General features: G+C 42.2%; 2 protein-coding genes across 2 annotated transcripts; one reads left to right on the forward strand and one right to left on the reverse strand.

The window, feature by feature from the left end:
• The first annotated feature begins 819 nt into the window (after nt 1-819).
• On the forward strand, nt 820-12999 carry trip6 (thyroid hormone receptor interactor 6). Its single transcript, XM_036146408.1, has 11 exons — nt 820-906; nt 1439-1480; nt 3801-4011; nt 5763-5866; nt 7006-7119; nt 8514-9095; nt 9547-9643; nt 10803-10972; nt 11054-11232; nt 11310-11430; nt 12740-12999. The coding sequence occupies exons 3-11, from the start codon at nt 3810-3812 to the stop codon at nt 12869-12871; spliced, it is 1701 nt and encodes a 566-aa protein (XP_036002301.1). The 5' UTR covers nt 820-906; nt 1439-1480; nt 3801-3809; the 3' UTR covers nt 12872-12999.
• A 2634-nt stretch (nt 13000-15633) lies between these two features.
• Nucleotides 15634-18160, reverse strand: sst5 (somatostatin 5). The gene is made up of 2 exons (XM_012874746.3): nt 17785-18160; nt 15634-16065 (listed from the first exon to the last, which is right to left on the reverse strand). Exons 1-2 carry the CDS (start codon nt 17911-17913, stop codon nt 15868-15870), a joined length of 327 nt encoding a protein of 108 aa, XP_012730200.2. The 5' UTR covers nt 17914-18160; the 3' UTR covers nt 15634-15867.
• Between the last annotated feature and the right edge of the window lie 1339 nt (nt 18161-19499).

Here is a 19499-nt window from a genome sequence, read left to right on the forward strand (position 1 = left end):
TCATCTATTGGTTGTCCCACATGTCAATCATTCTGACAAGCTCACATAACACCAACGTGTGTCTACGTTCCTTGTTAGTTTCCGCATGCTTGCTGCCCAGGCGCACTTCTACTGTTTATGTATCCGGTTAGCTTTGGTGTCAGCCGTTCATTGTAGCTACACTGCTCTCACCACATATTTTGAAAATGGCTGAGAGTAGCATGAAGCAAACCGCGAACAAGTCAATGAGAAGAAGAGGAAACCTTGCAGTAGAAACAAATAAGCCCAGAGTGGATTTGGGAGATTTTTTTTCACACAATCCCCATGAGGAGCGGAAACCAGGCAGGATGGTGTTGCGTATGTGCGGTTATTCAAAAACGAACATTGACGTTTCTTACTTATATTTTTGGAAAAATTGCAGACTCTACCTTTTACCCCACACAATTCACAACAACAGCGTCCCCCTGCATACCACAAAAATGGCCGAATGGGGAATGTTCTGCGACCTGGAAGGGGGTGGGGGTATGAATATCTCCATTTGCATTTAAAGAGACCACACCAAAATGAGTTGCTCTGTGATGATCCTCAGAAGAGGGTTGGGGGGCTGTGGGCGCAGCAACAATAACGAGGAATTGTGACCAAAGCAAAATACCACTTCATAAAAACTACAACTGAATCATTTCACTGTTAAAAGGTAGGCATTAAAAAAGCATGACATGTCCCTTCAAGCTCATACTGTCAAGCGAGTTTGGCAGTACAGTTGTGTTGTGTCACATCCTAACGTGTCATGGCATGTCCGCGTGCTTTTATTTTGAAACGCCGCCCTCGCCTCGTCAGTGACGTCACTTAAAGGGAACGCAGCCAGTAACGGCTGCTGCTGCTGCTGCCTCCGCCGCTACAGCCGAAGGCCTTCGGATCCCTGACAAAGTAGGTTAACGCCGCTCCAGCGAGCACAGGGGAAGGGAGGGTGGCTTCTCCGGATAACTTTCACCAACCTGTGCGGCTTTAAATGGAGCCGTAGGTCGCGCTTGTGTGGCCTGGTTTCGGGGGCGGTGGGTTGCCGCATTGTTTCCTCCGTCGGTCGTGTTGAAAGTTAGCCCGGGGGTGGGGGGGCGAGGCGAGGCGAGGCGAGGCACAAGCTCTGCTCGACTTCATAACATGCTGGGAAACTAGTCAACGGAGCTGCTATTAAAGTTAACTGCGACTACGTCTCCTTCCCCGTGGGTCCCTCTGTCTCCCGGGGCGTGGGTTTCGCATAAATGGGACGCGCAGGCAGATTTATAAGGTGATTTTTTTTTTTTTAAACTAGAGACGGTCCGGTTTCCGGTGAGTTCAGCCCGTTAATTGGGTGCAGGTAACCAGGGCTCCCCCATGTTGGAGCTGACGATGATGATGATGATGATGATGATGGGCTGTCTTTGGCTCGGTTTATCCATTTTATTCTGTTCTGTTCCTGTAGATGAGACCCAGAGGACGAGGACTGTGAAGTTCCTGTGAAAAGGTAGGACACCCCCTTCTTTTTTTGTTTTTATGTAACATTTTTTACACATGAAATTCCCTTTTTTAAAGATGCATTTCTTGACACTTGTACGTTTCAGATGTCTTGTTTGTGTTTTTACCAGTTTTTTTTTATAGGATCCCACCTAAACGTAACTGTTTGCTTTCAAATTAAAGGGTTTGTCATGAATTCATCTAAATCTTCAACAGGAGAAGCAAAAACTACAACGTGTAGCTGAATGTTTTTTTACTAAATTGTCCTTCTGTGCTGCCTAAACGCCCAACAGGAGCGCAGCTTTATTTTGAAAGTCCTCCTGGATCTTCTTGGACCCACTGTCTTTTTGAGGACTTCCTAAAGATCACTTCCACTCAGTAGTCCAAAAGCAAAATATAGCAACCTTTTTTTATTTATCCAGATTAAACCCCCAAGAGGCACCTGGCAGGGCAGCGGCACCAGTAAATAAAGGATAAATGTTTAAGCTTTGCAATGCAGGTCACGCATAAACAACAACTGGCTGGAGAGCTGGCAGAGATGAAATTGCAGGGATTAATTCATCCCCCCCTCCCTGGATTTGGGCGTCTGCGATCGCTCGGATTCAGGCGGCCATCGGATCAATTGTCAGGGAGAAAGTGGAGGTGGTGGTGGGGGGGGACTCCTCCTCCCACAGCGGACTGATAAAGTGCTGACGCTGCAGGGAGTGAACGCTGACGCGACAGCCGGCCAGACGCTGGACGTTTAAAAACGGCAGAGAAGACACATTTTATGATACGAGGTCGGCTGTGATCGTAATCCTCTTAGCCACATGCTTGGTGACATGTCCACATGCAATCAGCCGTGAGTGGGTGGTTAATGTCCCCACGCTGATGCTACCTCTGTTTTAATTTCACATGCCGTGTTTGTTTGTTTTATTATGTAATCACTTATAGACCAGAATCTGTGAATCATGGACAAATAGTTTTACTGACCACAAGGAATCTTCTGCCACTTTATAATTTTCTGGGTAGTTTTCACTTTTTCCTCCACACCAGGAGCCTCTAATTTAATCTCGATCCAGTTTTCCATCCCCCCCCTTTTTTTTTTTTATATGCATCAGCCTGTCTGTCTAGTCATCCATTTATCAGGTTTTCCTATTCATCTTTGTATCGGTCCATTTCTCCGTTTATCCTCGGCCCTTTTGACCGGCTGGCCATCCGTCCCTCCTCTTGTCTGTCTATCAATCTATCTTGTCCATTTTTCTGACCATCCATACTTTTTTTTTTTTTTTTGTCTATCCAGTCATTTATTCATCCTTCTGTCAATCCACCCGTTTGTCCATCTGTTCATTGATCTGTCTTTACATCCGCCATCGGTCCATTCATTCATCCCTCCATCTGTTTGTCCTTCCAGCCAATCTGTCTGTTTTTCTACGCATCCGTCCGTCGGGGGGTTTCAGGAGGTTTGTTGAGAAACTGGAGTAATTTAGGCCCCCGGAAAGTATATAATCTTGTAGCAGGAAGCCCACCATGATCTCCAGTATGTTTGCATACATGTCTGTTCGAGTGTGAAAACGGCAATCGATGACCCGTCAGAACCCGATCAGAAATGATGGGAAGAGTTGATCCGAACAGGAAAATAAACGAGTTAAAGGAATATTTCGCCTGCCTCAAACGAAACGGTCGTCGTCCTGCAGCCAAACAAACAAACTCTGCTGTAGGATTGAATCTATGCACTGAAGACAACCCATGTGATTGATTCTGCTTGATAACATTTTGTTCTGCACGCTCATTGTTTTTTGAACCGTGTGACTTTTTATATAATGGTTGCATCCTGAGGCTTCAGCTGCGAGTCAGCTGTTGGCTTTTATTCCCCCCCCCCCCCTCCTTCCCAATGACACATTGTTAAGAGCCAGGTGTTCACATGTTCACGGATAAATATCACTGCAGAAGGTTTCCTGTCTCGGCTCGCCTCAACTTCATTTGGAAATACGTGATACACCCAAACACAATAACTATTGTGGATTAACACCTGCTTGTGTTTCTCTGGATCAGAAGGGTTTCATGTATGCCCCCCCCCTCTAAAGTATTAGACCCATTGCTCTTTTCCTCTTGTTTTCAGTCTCTAATGTTCAGTCTGTCTCCTGTTACCATAGCAAACAAACCCTGCAGCATCCTGCGGTTTCCATTGGTTACCCGATGCACGCCAAGAAGCCAGAGCTGTTTTTTTAAATAGAAAAATTGAAGCTAGAAAAAAATAAATGCATTCGTTTATCTTCTCTGTTGTCTGTAAAGTTGCGGCAGAAAAATGGATCGTTGTTAATCGCCGATGTTTTGTCGTCCGCTCCCAGAATCCTGCCATGTCCGGTCCCACCTGGCTGCCGCCGAGGACCCTGGACAGCCCAGAGCGCTCCGTCCCCCAGATGTCCCACCCCGCCGGGCCACCGATCTACCAGACCGTCAACAAGAAGGGCGTGTCCGAGTTCAGGCCGAAATACGCTGCCTACGACCAGAACGGAGGCGCGGGGATGAGCAACAGGTACATGGCGACTGGACCCACAGGTGAGAACGCGGCACTTCCCAAAACCAGGAGATTTATGTTCACGATAAGCTGGAAATCGAGAACTATAGTAGCATTTTCACACTAGGTCAACTGGGAAGTTCAAGGAACGTGATAAATGTTTTTGTTTTTAGATTTATCATAAAATGAATCTTGTTTTCATCTATAGACGGAAATGTTTGCCCATTGTTCTTGCTGTTCAGGTTCAGGAATGGCGAACGATCCGTGGCTGTCAGTTTTCAAGCCTTGCCACTGATTCTCGATGAATTTAGGTCTGGACTTTGACTCGGGCCACTTCAAGAGTTTCTAAGAAACAGAAAAAGTTAAAATCCACCAGGCGCCACCATGACTAACCCTGACTCTGCTTGGTAATCGTTTAGAGCAGTGACAAAGAGGATGTTTTTAACAAAGAACACCGTTTGGGCCGATGAGTAAAGGAAACCGGGCTCTGACAAGTCTGTAAATGTTTTCACAGTGCAACAATAAAATCTGTTCTCCGTTTAAACAGGTAAACATTTTAGTTTGAGTCATAGTTCCCTTTTTGTCCTCTGTTGATTGTGTTGAAATGCGTTCCTGAAGGAAAAAATGCAGTCTGATTAGTGGAGGATACACGGCTTCAGTCCAAGGTCACAATCCTCTGGTTCTTTTAGTTTCTGGTTCCTCCTCTCACTTTCACAGTTTCTCATTTTGATTTCTGTGTTTTAAACTCAGGAAGAACCGAACGGCTCCGGTTTTACAGATTACAGCAACACAAGATGTCATTTATTCTTTTTTTTTCTTCTACCTCTTCCTCTTTAACTTGAAACAAAATAACTGGAATTATCTGAAAATTTTCACAGCCTTTTCATTTTAAACCCAGAACTTTACAGACGTTAAACAAGAACTGGCTGAATTAAATGGTATATAGCCAGGTAATATGCTTATAAAAAAAGACCAAAAACATTTTGATCATGATAAAATAAAGTTATTTACACCAAGCCTCCATCTTAATAGTGCTTTGATGGTCCTATTTGAGAAGAAAAATAATTCGCTCTCAGGCGCGGTGAACAAGTATAAAGAGACGTGGCGCCATCTAGTGACAGTATCACAGAACTGTCATAACGCTGATTTAATTTATAAATCAATTGGAAATGATGCCGGACAGAGCCTGACCCTCTGCAATGTTTTGCAATAAAGCGGCAGCTTAGCGTGATCGAAGACCAACCGTTATTTAAATGAATAAAATGATCTACAGCAACTTTCAGAGCCTCATTTCAGAACATTTACTCACGTCGGTCAACTCTGCGGTCACACCTGAGACTCGCCAGGTTTAGCTTTCGCTTCAGTGAACACCAACGTTCAGACCGGATTCCCAGCGACATCCCAGTCTTTTCCCTCCTGGAGTCATATATGTTTTGCACTTTTGTTCACTCATGAACTTTTTTTTGTTTGTTCCGCAGAGAGATGCTAAGTGCCGTTAGCCGCTTCCTTGTTTTAATGCCTGTTGCACATACGCAGTACATACTTCCGTTAAAATTGTAAATAAACAAAAAAGGCTTTATTTACTAACAAATTAAGCAAAAATAAAGCATAAAACACCAAAATAACAACTAATACGCCAACAGGATGTGATAATCTTTCATAACAAACTTTGTATGCAACCAGAGTGAGCTACTGACGTATAAATAGTCAAATAACGTGGCTATGCACCTTTTTAAGTGTACAGTCGTATACAGACACCCCTATAACATTTTTATTATTGTGCTAACTCCAGGTGGGCCCGTTCATCATTCATCAAGCGAGCACTATTACTCCCCTCCCCGTGGCCCCACAGAGGACCGAAGCTGGAGCGCTCACATGGACAGCTACGACATGATGGTGGGTGACCCTCTGCATGTTTTCCTCAACAGCTCTGAGTGACTTAACATTTATTAGCACCCCTGGTAAAGATGTGTGGGGAAAAAAAGCTTTAAAGTGCGCATATATTTTTATTGCAGCAGAAAGATCTGACTCTGGAAGGTTTGGAGAAAAAAAAAAATCCAACTTTCCGCTACAATAAGTTCAAGTATTTACTTTTGATGTTGAGCAGGATGTTTGGTGAAATGAGACTCGGTTTGGTCGTGTCCACTGCTGGGTATGGTGGAGGGCGTGATGCTCTGGGGCCGTTTCTCTTCCAAAGGTCCTGGAGTCGTAGCCGGAAATCCAAACTTCAAGAAGTATAGATGTCCCCTCACAACAAATCATTACAAGGAACCTGTGTACTTAAGATTAAAAAGGATAATAAAAAGGGTTAAGGTTAACATTTTAAACTACATACATAAATAAAGGTGGCACACACTGCCGTAAAAACTGAGCATGGGTCGTCGTTGTGTCTCGGGATACTGATCTGAAACATGCGGGCAGATCAACGTTCTTCCACGCCTCATCTCACCCTTAGACCCGAATCCTGTGTTTTAAAAAAGAAAAAAAAAACTAAACAAGAAAACTGGGAAATGTGATGCTAGTTGTTCTGATAAGGGATTTGTATAGCAGGCTAATTAGTATATATAAAAAAACTCTAATTTCATGTTTTTAGCCCAATTTTCTTCAGTGTGACATTATGATACTGCAGTGAAATTAGTTGTTTGAATGTTCTCATCTTTACTGGGGAAGCTAATAATTGTGTAGAGGGGTTTATTTGTAAAGCTCAAAAACACAGCAAAGAGGAGCATTAATTGAAAGGAATCTCAACTGCATCTGTGAAGATTTAGCAATGAAGAACTACATGGAAATCAAGTCACAACTCCCCTTTATTTGAACTCTTAAGAATTTTAAAAGTCTGACATTTGTATAATTTGACAGCGGAACAACAAAGGTTTTGTCAACACTAAAGAAGCAGAAAATATGGGAATATTTGATTCATTCGTCGACACAGATTGAACATTTTGGCTGTTGACTCAGACAAAAGCTCTAAATTATTAGATCTTTTCAGCTATAAATTAACCTCACTTCATTGATTTTCTTTTTGTTTTTTTTAGCATCGTGGTCCTGAAAAACCCGGCAACTACCACACCAAGATCGATGCCGACATCGACTCCCTCACCTCCATGCTGGCCGATCTGGACAGCCACCCACAGGACTCCAGCGCCCAGGTATGGTTGGTTAGATTCAAACAATGAACTCGGGTCAAAGTAGCGTTTTAACCTCTACTCATTTTTATAAGTTTGGCCCGTTGGCCAAGAAATCTCATGGCAGCCAATATGACGAGGAAGTTAATCAATCCTTAGAATATTAGTTTCATTTTTTACGTAAACAACTGGAAAAATATCTCTTTGATGTAGGGCTGGACGATAATTCAATAACAATATATATCGATCGATAGACGTGTGGCACGATAGGAAAAAATAGGGTCGATAAAAGTTCGATATACAAACAGTTTTCCTTCCTTCCTTTCAGCCTATCATATTAGTTGATGCTACAGTCGCTACTTCCTCTCGACCAATCGTAATCGCGGACCCAGGCACGCCGTCACAAAACTCCGCCCTCTCAAACCACAACACAGAGCACGTGAATATGTCACAGCAAGAAGCGGCGGAGGAAATTGTCCCAAAACGGGGTTTTACTAGTTCACCAGTCTGACAGAAATAAACCAGTGATTTGTAAAACCTGCAAGGAACCGGTAAAAACAAAGTCTGGTAACGTAACCAACTTGTTTCATCACGTAAACCGCTCACACCCGAGCTGTGCAGCCCCGCGTGACTCCGCGTCTTCGGAGGAATCTTCTGGAAGTTCTTCCAAAACAAAGCAGGTATAGCAGCTAAACTGGGCTCCCTACTTTGTGATAAAACCCTAACCCACCTAAATAGGCTATTTTATTTATTTATTTGGTATATTTATTTTGGTCATTTTACTGGTCACCTTAGTTTATTCTTTTATCAGTATTTAATAACATAATTCAGGTCTCTTAAGTTATTTTCTTTAAAAAAATTCTGTTATTGCTAAAAAAGTTGGTTAAATAAAGATTCAATTGGAATTCCGTGTTTGTGTTCTTTATTAAAATTAAATCATTTAGCAATATCATAAAATGTCCAGGCAGAGCTGCACATAAAATATGGTTTTAAATATTTTCAATAAATATCGATATCGACCAATTAGCATTATTTATTTTTTTTAATCTAAGCTTTTTTTCTATATCGTCCAGCCCTACTTTGATGTTTAATTCATTGAAGCGTGCCTCCTATGAGTTAGGAATACCTTTAATTGGCTGATTTTTCATGTGCCACATGGGCTCCTGTGTGCCAGATTTCTGACGAGGATCAAACTGTTGCTTTATTCAGAAGTTTTTACCACCTATGCATTTATTTTTTTCCCCTGGTATTTGATCAGTTCGTCACAATAAAATGAAACGTACTTATTTAAGTAAGCAGACTTGCTATCTGCAGGGTCTGGAATATTTGTTTCCATCCCTGTAAATTGGGTTGTGTTTCATTAGTGAGTTGGTGCGTGTGCCACGAGGCTCTAACTGTGATGCTGTGCCTCCTCTCAGCTCTATGACAACGTGCCTTACAACAAATACATCTCAGGGGATCCCTACAAATCTGCGCGTCAGGGCGCCGCCCCGGCTCAGGCTCGGCAGTCCATGGGCTACAGCTCCCACCCCCAGAGTCAGTATCACCCCGCCCCTCCGTATCCCGGCGAGCATCAGACCCCCCAGTACTCCCACCAGCAGGACTTCTACTCCCCGCCTAAGCCCTACCCGCAGCCCGTCCCGGCCTCCTACACCACCGCCTCCACGCCCACCGGGCCCAGGTTCAGCGTTCAGGTCAAGACCGCGCAGCCCGTCACCTACTCTCAGACGGGGAGGCAGGCCGAGCAGGCTTACACCCCGCCCCCGCCTCGGCAGCACGTGTCGCGGCCGCCGGCCCAGAACCAGCAGACGGGTCCGCAGGGCTGGTACCCTCCACACCTCGCCTCGCAGGTCCAGGAGCTGCACTCTGACGGGGGCTACAAGGGCAACAGCTTGGGGTCTGGAGGAAGAGTTAACCAGGTTGCACTGTCCAAGAGGGGCATCGAGAAGACCCAGACAGCCCAGACGTCGGCCCAGACGCCGCCTTATCAGTCCAGCAAGGTAACGACTTCCACGTGTTTATTCTTGGATCAGCCTTTCACAATTTGGTTATTTGCCTCGTTGTTCTTAGGGATTTTTAATCTGGTTTAAAACATAAAGAACAAAATTCTAGGCATTGTTGCAGTGTCTTTTATTTAATGTTGGATAGTAAGGTCAGGATTTGATAAAGCTAAGTGATGTAGATTTATAAATTGAGCTGATCTAAGTTTGTTTATGCGTACCCAAAATAAGCGGCGCTAAAGCCCCTTCTTCTCTGCTGGCAAATCAGAATCCAATATAAGCATTGATTTGTAACATTTTTGGTAAATCTTTTCTAGTAAAACATCTTGAATGTTATAAATCCATCAGCAAAATCTATAAATTAGAGCTTGGAAAAGTCTTGAATCTTGAAGTGGGAAGTTAGTAGAAGCCATTTGATTTTAAATGTTCTTGTGTTTCCTCTTTTATCCAGCAGGGGGCAGCATCGACGAGGCCTGAGGAGGAGCTGGATCGGCTCACCAAGAAGCTGGTGTATGACATGAACCATCCGCCTGCAGAGGACTATTTTGGTACGAACACAAGAGGAAATGTGGTTTTCTTTCTAATATTTTTCTTTGACGCTTTCTGTAAAGCTTAAAGGAGCAATAAGAAAGATATTTACTGTAAAAGCAACCTAAATCATTCTCATTTGTCACCCAGGACAGTAAGTAACATTCTCTATAAACAATCGGTCCTCTCCATCAACAATGTCTTAGTGGAGTTTTTCTTCTTTCAAACCTTTTTTCCCCCCCCAGGGTCCTGTCTAGCAATGTGGCAATAAAATGAATGTCTTAATGCCAAATAGAGCTCGACAGATTTTACTTTCACAAGTGGAGCAATCAGCTTTCACTGATTTATGCATGTAAATAGTTTTATTATGATTCCTGCGGGGAGAATTTCAAATTATATGGACGCTACAATGGGAAAGTAGGAGAGTAAAGGAAGAACAAGAAGAGAAAAAACAAGAGGTGAAAGAAAGAAAGAAGAAATAAAAGGGAAAGAATGATAAAACGTCTTCCGTCTACTTCATCACCTGGAAAGAGAGATGGAAAAAGAACAGCACAACCAACGGACATAGTGTAACAGATACAAGAGTAATATGATTTAGCAATGGCATCAAGAGTAACACCTTGATGCCATTGCTAAATCATATGTATTATTATTTAAGCTGACATGTGTAAAGTGATACCTGAGAAAAGAAAGTGAAGAAAAAAATAATAAATTACGGGCTTTCCGTATATAAGTGAACACTTAGAACCTGGAACCCAGCACCTGTGGGTGTTTCCTTTCAAACCTAGAGTTACGGTCCGGAACAACTTCGGTTCAGAGTGTAGCTCGTGTTTACTTCCTGGTTCCTGAGCCAATCATATGAGAGTTCCCAACGTTCCTAAAGCAGAGCGCAGCATTTGGTATTTTATTTTGGCAAAAGAGCAGCAGCCTGCAAACATGGAAGCCAGTAAGAGAAGCGGACCAGAAATAGAGCAGAATACAACATCATGTACTTATCCTGTGGGAGTAAAGATTCTTAACAGCAACACACCGTTTCAAAACGGCATGTTAGATTGTTTTGATTGGCAAGCTGTTGTACCAATTTGAGCCACAGGGTGTCAGTATTACTCACAGCTCCTTTTTAAAGTTTTCTTGTACAAAAGTCTTCAAAGTGGTGATAAATTGTGTCTCTCTGCGCAGGTCGCTGTGCTCGCTGCGGGGATAACGTGGTCGGCGACGGCAGCGGCTGCATCGCGATGGAGCAGGTCTTCCATGTGGAGTGTTTCACGTGCATCACCTGCCACGCCCGCCTGCGGGGGCAGCCCTTCTACGCCCTCGACAAGAAGAGTTACTGTGAGAGCTGTTACATTGTAAGTGGAGGAACCGGCGAGGAGGTTTATTATTTCTGGTGCTTCTGCTGTATTGTCTTCTCTCCTCGTTTCTGTTCTAAGAGCACGTTGGAGCGCTGTTCCAAATGCTCCAAGCCCATTCTGGACCGGATCCTGCGGGCCATGGGGAAAGCCTACCACCCCCGTTGCTTCACCTGCGTCGTCTGCAACTGCTGCTTGGACGGGGTGCCGTTCACCGTGGACGCCACGTCCCAGATACACTGCATAGACGACTTCCACAGGTACGCCGCGGCGCGCACCACGCCGCCTCGGATCTCCTGCAGCCGCTTTGACTTTTCGACGCTGCTCTCTCTGACAGGAAGTACGCCCCTCGCTGCTCTGTGTGCGGCGAGCCCATCATGCCCGAAGCGGGCCAGGAGGAGACCGTCAGGATCGTAGCGCTCGACCGCAGCTTCCACGTTCACTGCTACGTCTGCGAGGTGAGTCGGCTGTCGTAGGTGGAAAACATCAACGCTAACGTGTAAGAAGATCTGGTATCCTTCACATCTATCATTACCATGATAGATGTGAAGCAGTCCTTCTTTTTAGGGAGGAATCATTATACAATAAACAAGTAAACATTTTTAATGACTTGTTGATTTTCTCTAATCAATACAAGCTCAAAAATATCCATGAAAATTTGTAATATTTGGTTAGAGGTTGGTTTTTTTAACCTAAACCTCGACTACATGCATTTTATTGCCACCTAAAGGCTTCCAGCTTAATCCTTTGCTGAGTATTTGACAAGATTTCATGTAAATGTACTGGTTTTTTTTTGTGGCACCAGTTTAAACATAGCCTAGATAGTTTCTGTAGGGTCAACAGCTAATGAGTCCCATAGGGGAAATCAAGGAGTCTCAAAAGCGTAAAAAAATCTACCAGTTGACTGAGTAGAACATTATCTACAAGAGAATGACAGCAGGTAGGCCTGAATCTGGCCGTCTAAGCAGATTTACAGAAGAAGAAGAACCGCATGATGCTAAAAGTTCCTAAAATCTGAGCACAGGGCAGCGTATTGGTGCCACTGATATGAAAGTGCTGGCTGTGCAGTCAGAAAGAGACTACAGTGTTAGAAGGAAACTGTCGCTCTCCTAAAGGCCGGACTGTTGCTTTTAAAGCTGAAGCAGAACTGGACCCTGAAACATGACCATGACTCAAAACACGCCAATAAACCCACCAAGGACTGATTCAGGATAAAGAAAAGTCCTGGACTGAATCAGAAGTCCAGATCTGGATCTCATTACGATTCTCTATTTAGGGAGTAGGCTGTCCTAATTTTTCCTTGGCAGAAAATACTTTTCTGTTGCCGTCTTTATTTATTGTTTATGCATTTAGGCCACTTTATAAAAAAAGATCAGATGTTGACACATTGAACACATCTTGAATTTAATATTTAATTAAATTTTCCTGACATTAGATGGTTGAAATGAATTCTACTGTCTGTGATAAGAAGAGCCGTCAAATACTGAGCCGAATTTCTACATTAAACTTTATGGGAGGTGAATGAATATATTTCAGTCTGTGTAATCTTCATCATGTGTGGATGAAAGAAAATCAACATTACTTTCCAGTTTATCTATCTCTGTAAAATCAGTCAAGTTGTCGTTTCTCTGCTCTGAGTTCATCAGTGAAACGCAGCATTTGATTCGACATTCCTGCTAATTAATGACTCCATAGTGTAAACTAAGCCTCTGGGTTTGAACTGGACCCCCGTTGACTCAAAGTGACCCAGATGTCTGTCTCCTCCAGGAATGCGGCCTGCTGCTGTCGTCTGAAGGCGAAGGCCGGGGCTGCTACCCGTTGGACGGACACATCCTGTGTAAGAGCTGCAGCGCCCGCCGCATCCAGGACCTCTCCGCCAAAATCTCCACCGACTGCTAGCGGGTCTCCTGCCTCCTCCTCCCGCCTCCTTCACATCTGCAGACCCAAACCCGGTCAGGGCGTCACTGACGGCACAAACGTCTCCCCCTTTAGTTATTTTTGTTTTTCTCTGTTGTCTGCATCCGGATCCCTCTGTTACTTCATTGTTGCTGACGGTCGGTAGTGCAGGGAAATCCCATCTATCGCCATCTTTTTGTTGTTTTTTGCTGCGCTGTCAATCATGTTTAGCTCAGATTAGTACGACGGTGGCCTGACCTGCAGGCAGCTTGGGCTCCACTCTCCCTTTTTGGTACCAATTATGTCTCGCTTTTTTTTTTTTTTTTTTTTAACATAAAAATCACCTCATGAACAGCATCCATTGGGACGCCACGGTTTCAGGACACACTAGTTATAATAATCGGTTGTTTTAAATATAACCCAATAAGAAAAATAAGCCTGTATTTTTGTAAAACGCTATCAAAGAACTGAACTGCCTCACAGTTTGCATATTATTAAAATAAAAGCACAGAGTGCAGCGTAATGCTGTGATTGTACATAACGCACTGGTTTTGGTGTGAAAGCCTCTAGAGCAGTGAAGTAAACCTCATAGATCAAATGTAGACGAGAAGAATGTGCAGTAAAAAAAAAAAAAAGCAACCAGTTTTCACTCATTTAGCTTTTAGGAAGCACTAAAACACTCTGGGACAGATTGTTGTCCCTCCACTTGATCGTGTCATTTAGCTTGTAAAATTATCTTTTGTCATCGAATGTCTTATATATAAAAAAAAAAACACTATTGCTTTGATCTTTGCTTGTGTTTGATACGGTTTTGCTGATCCGCGCCTGTTATGGTCAGAAACGGTGCAATGACGAACGCTTCGGTCTTCCAAAGGAGAACAGGGAGTAGGTCACGTCCGTAAAAACTCACGAGTTCCCAGATGTGCCATGAAGAGCGAAACCCGCTCGTCTGCACCTGTCTCTACAGAAATGTTAAGTGAATTCCTGCTCTATATGGGTTAAAGGGTTATTTGTTGCTTCCTGGTAGGATTAACGTCAAAGTTAAAGCCCAGTGAAAGGAGAACCCTGGAAATGGCTTTTTATTTCAGGCCCGTGAGGTTGATTGTTTATCCTTGCACTACGCAGGCTTTGCAGCGACAGTATTATTTGTGCTTAGCACCGCTTTTCTGCAGAGATCCCACACCTTGCCTTTTAAAGCAAAGGCAAGGTGTGGGATCTGCTTATTAATCGAGGGCAACAACAGTGTAGCTCCACTCTAGGCATGGGCTGCTGTGAGACTCATGACGGTTGAACCTTGGTTAAAAATACAAAGGCTTCGTTCCAAAAACATAAAACACGAAAATTTAACCTACAGATAAGCAGCAAAAAGCAATAACTTATCCTACTGCTGCCAAAATCATATATGAATTATTACGGTTAAAATGATGTCTGCAACATTTATTTTGTTTGATTTTCAAACACTTGATCAAATATCTTGAGCTAAATTTGGTAGTAATTTCCAATTAAAGTTGCTTACTGTTTAGAATATCCTCCCCTTTTAGCCGCCTGCAGTTTTCTGGCGTGACACTGGACGTATAACGATCTGATCAATCAGTCAGGCTGTCTCAATATTACCAGCTGCATTTTTTTAAAACACGTTACTCTGATTAGAGCGACTGGTTGGCGCTCCCCTGGTTTCCACGGCAGGACTAATTGGGTTTTTCATAATTGGAAAAGTTTTCCTGTGGCTAAATATGCCTTCCTTGTAATCAAGGGGAAACATAGCAGCAGCAGCAACAGCAGCAGCAACAGGTGGGGGAGGGTCATGGCTCTATGGTCCAGACAGCTGGAGAAGTCATGTTTTTCCATTGAAAAGAATGTAAACTATAGACACAACACTTATTTTGAAGCAATAACTTTATAAAAACCGGCCCATGCCTAGTTCATATAGTTTTGTATTATTTTCTAAGATATTTATCTGAATTTCTAAAATAGCAAGTTGCTCCAAACACGACTTTTTTTGATTCATCGACATTGAGGCGTGAGTCTAGACTGGCTGATGGGAGCGTCTCGGCTACCATGGGAGGCTGTGCTGCAGGTCGTATAACGCATCTTCTGTACAGTTTGGGTTGCTTTAAAGAACACAAATCATAAAGAAAATACAGAAAATGTTTTGTACCCGGATGCTAACATATGTCCACGACTCAAAAAATGTCGATATTCAGTATGAAGTGTAAAATCTTTTTTTCTTTTGTACATATTAAACCTAAAGGGCTACGAATTTGAAAGCCTTACCTCAAGGATTTCATTTCAGTTTCACAATAATCCTGTTTTGTAAACTTGGTTGACTGTGAATTTAGCTAAAATTAAGAAAGGAAAAAAAAAAACGGTTCAGAGTTTTGACCTCTTGTTACTTTACCTCGTGAAGTATGTTACCTTTTTGATCATTAAGGTAAACATTTCATCTTTGCTCAGACGTCTTTTTAAGGTCCTGAAACGCGCCGACTCCTGTTTGTGTGCTTTTAAGATGTTGTGAACTGATCCTGCAAGTGTGAAATTCACTCGTGAGGCTGTTTATGAGCTGAATAAACATGCCGTTAACGCATAAAGTGCAGTTGTGGTGTTTTTTTTTTTTCATGAATTTGCAGAGAAGGGTGGATGTTTAGCCTAATTCATATTATTAGTGCATTAGTTGCTTTGTAAGAACACACATGCATTTAGGTTATTTCCCAGGCTCCTATAATAATATATGGCTTTACCTGACGTAGCGAATGAAGGATAAGAGGTAATTTCTGACTCTTTAATTTCAGCAGATTTTAAATATGTTGAATTATACAATTGAGATGATGACAGCAAACATGTTGACAGAATAAATGAATAATAACAGCTTCTTAAGACACCGCTCATTGGTAGCGGCTAAACCTCCGTGTACTTGTTACTGTGCTGCCATTTGCTCTAAATGCAGGAGAGGATTTATCCTTTAAAAAAGGATAAATTTAAAAGTCCTATCGTGCCTCGCCCTAACACGAGGTGAAACTCTTCCAGAAGAAGTTTCGGCAGCCTGCTTTGCGCGCTCTGTGGGCGAAGCGAATGTGTCGTCTCGTCAGCCTCTCCCTGCCTCCTCCGAACTCATCCTCTTCCAGCTCGTGGTGCAGCTCTTCTCCTCCGGACGCCATCAGTTCGGACATGAACCTCAGGAGGAGCAGGTCGGTAAGATCCTGATGGAGAACAGAGCCATGAAATGGAGTTAACGACATACATGTTCTTAAAACTACTGGCACCTAAAACAGACGTATCAGAATGGGAGATATTACACCTTTAATAGTAAGAAAATACATTCTAAGGCCCTGTAATTATTAAGCCTTTAGAGGAGTCAGTGCTTAGCAGCAGGAATATTTATTTTATTAATATTTTTCTTCAATGTTAGGTTGGAAAAAAATAAAAACACCAGATGTCCCAAGGACAATCGATGGCCGCTCCCAGTAAACTGGAAAAGATGTTATAATTTTTCCTTTTTAGACACATCAATCAAAGACAATATATGGAGAACCTTTTTTTTTTTTTTTTTACTCCAGTATGTTGACATGGTGCGTTTCATATAAAAAGGACACAAAAATACAAAAAAAAAAAGATCCATTAAATATAATTCAATAAGTAATTTGATTATAGTCAACATCCCCTGAGCTGTCCAGATGTTTGGCAGCAACAATGAAGTCGGTGCATCATTTATTCTGCGGAATCAAGTAAAAAAATAAAACTCACCTGAGTTTCTAAAGACAAGAAAAGTGAGATTCCTAATCTCTGAAAAATAAAAATCAGTAAAAATATGATGCGTTCATACTTTCTAAAACTCTTTTGAAACTATCTCTGCCTATTCCTATAAAATAATTTGGAGATTTTAACACTTTAAAGCAGCATTAAATATTGTTTAACATAGTTTCTCAGGCATTTATTGAAAACCTTATTTAAAAAAAAAAATAAAAAATTCCTCAGCTACATTTTACACAAGCACAAGTCTCTGTAGCTACCAGACTTCCTGGGAGAAAACAGCAAATAGTTTGACAAGTTAGCTTTTAATTAGGAGAAAAGTAGCGCCATCTGGTGGACAGACTTAAAAATGGATCGGTCCAAGTGGGTGTTTTCTATTGGGGTCTATTAGCATTAGTCACTTGGCAAAAACATAAAAGTTTTTTTTTTGATGCTGTTGCCGTTTAACCGTTTTACGATTAAAGATAAAACCACAAGAAAACTGTGAAAATAACAGTTTAAAAGATAAAGTGGAAAAATGATCAGTAAGTCAAAAATAAGTCTGCTGCAAAGACTTGTGAAGTGACAGGCATGCCTTGTGTGAGCTAGTGACTTTATACTTTACAATAAGATTTAATGAAAAAAGCTTTTTCCCTTGAAAGCAATTTTTTACTTTCTCCTGTAATAAGAAAGAAAAAAATCCACCTTTATTACCAAGTGACCTTATACATCATCCATATTTCATATTTTTTTTATTACTTTCAATGGGATAGAATCCTCTATTTTCCATCATAGGGGGGGTTTAGGTGTCCCAGCAGCATAGTCACAGCCAAACGGTTGCATACACGTACACACGGATAAAAATATGTATATATAAATAATACAGTGTACAATAAGGGCAAATTTACAACATAAGAAAAAAATACATTACTGTCATTAAAACCAGGATATTCAGATTAAAAGAGATGTTGGACAGAGTTTTACCAAATGTACAATAATGTATGTACTTCAAAACAAATTAGTTGTTATGTTTTTAACTCTCTGAGGCTTATTCTGAACATTTCTAAAACCGCACATTATCTGTCACATTTAAGCCAATATAATTTCAAAATAAAGTTTTAGAAATGGTGCCTATAGGATCTTCTAAGGGTCAAATGAACCAAAACAGACCTTTTGGTTGGTGAACTCACCTTTTCACTCATAAAGTCTTCTTGCAGGGCTTGTGTCAGTTCGTTCATCTGTGGAGCAGCGCCCACGTGGACCACCAGCACGGAGGAACACAACGCCACCACAAGTACCTGCATCAGAGAGCACAGCATCTTCACCTCAGCCAGTCAGCACCGTCCCAAAGACCCTGAACCTGTCCAAACTCTGGCCTGACTCCAACAAGCCAGGTGATGTAGGACAGAGATGTGCGGGTCCCATAAATAAATGATCTTCGTCCTCAATCCCCTCCTCATCCTTGAGTCAACAGAGGCGTGTGATTGGTGGAGACGGCTGGTTGTGAGGGGAGGAGGTGGCGTGAAGAAGGTCATCTTTAACCAGGAACCCCAAAACATATAAGTCCACAGACATTGACTCTGGATGATTTAAACACATACTGCAGTATCTTTAAATTTCACATTAAAGCTGCCCGAGCTTTAAGGCGATTAAGATGATTGTGTTTGTCGTAATTAGCAGGCGCTTCGCAGGGGTCCCATCACAACCTGACAGCCGCATGCTGTGCGGTTGCTGTTATGGACCCGATGTGACTCAAATGTTAACGGGTGGACATTGTTGACCGGTCCGGTGCTCGGCCACTCTTCACTTTAACTTTGAGTCAGTGGGAAGATGAGAATTAGGGGATTTAACGCCTAAATGTCAGGCTGCGAGCACGCAACTTGTATTCAAAAGTAAAGAAATGTTTGGGTCATCAGTATCAACAGAAACTCCATATTTTTAAAATAATTTTGCTTTAATTTGAGGTTGTGTACGTTTGAGCTTCGCTAACGCTTTAAGCTTAATTACTATTATTGTACATTATGTAAATATGGTATATTCTATTATTGTGTGTTGTGGAGTTTAGATAAAAAATTCAGACTGGAAAACTCACCGGTTCCCTGACGTCTCGTTACGCACCTGCAATCCAGCCAATCTGCACCAAGTCCTCTTCTTTCCTCAACCAAACATCCTGCAAGGCTTTGCTTATAAAACCCTCCATACACAGACTCTCCTGATCTTCAGCTGAGCTTCGACCCACCTTCACCCCTTTTCCTCCTCCGCTTTCACAGACTCCACTTCCTTATCTCCTCTGGCCTCCACCACCAGTGTACGGACCCTTGGAGGAAGACTTCACTAATCCTAATCCTAAAATGATCATCCAAACTCAGACAATTGCATCTTTTGCATCTTCTGCTAGTGTCTGAGCACCAAAGAACTTTCTGATTTATGTCAATAAATCTTTCTAATTGCATCTTCTGTCTGCGTGAGTCTTTCCAGGTTGAAATGTAAATAGGCTGGAGTCCCCCCCCCCCTTTTTTTTTCAATATTTACTCTGGTATTTACCCTTATCTTCTACTCTTGGTGTTTATTTAGAGCTAATTTTAGATTAGACCGATTTGCTCTTTTTTTCTTCTTCCCTTATTTTTAATTTCATTGCTATAATTGTGTGTAACTGTCTGATTTGCCACTGTCACACCCAAATTTCCCAATGGCTGGACAATAAAGCAATTATTATTCGTATTTATTTATGAGGCAGTCCTTCCCCACTCGGGAAGGGGCTTGTGTGTCAAATTTAAATGTTCAAGGTCATCAAGAGAGTATTAACTTCAAAGCTTTCACTTTTTAAAGGAAAAATGTATCCACATCAGCCTGACCCTATGTGGAACAAAGGTATTGACCCAAATAACCCAAAAACTGAGTCCTG

The sequence above is a fragment of the Fundulus heteroclitus genome, chromosome 14, assembly GCF_011125445.2.
Source record: "Fundulus heteroclitus isolate FHET01 chromosome 14, MU-UCD_Fhet_4.1, whole genome shotgun sequence".
NCBI lineage: Eukaryota > Metazoa > Chordata > Actinopteri > Cyprinodontiformes > Fundulidae > Fundulus > Fundulus heteroclitus.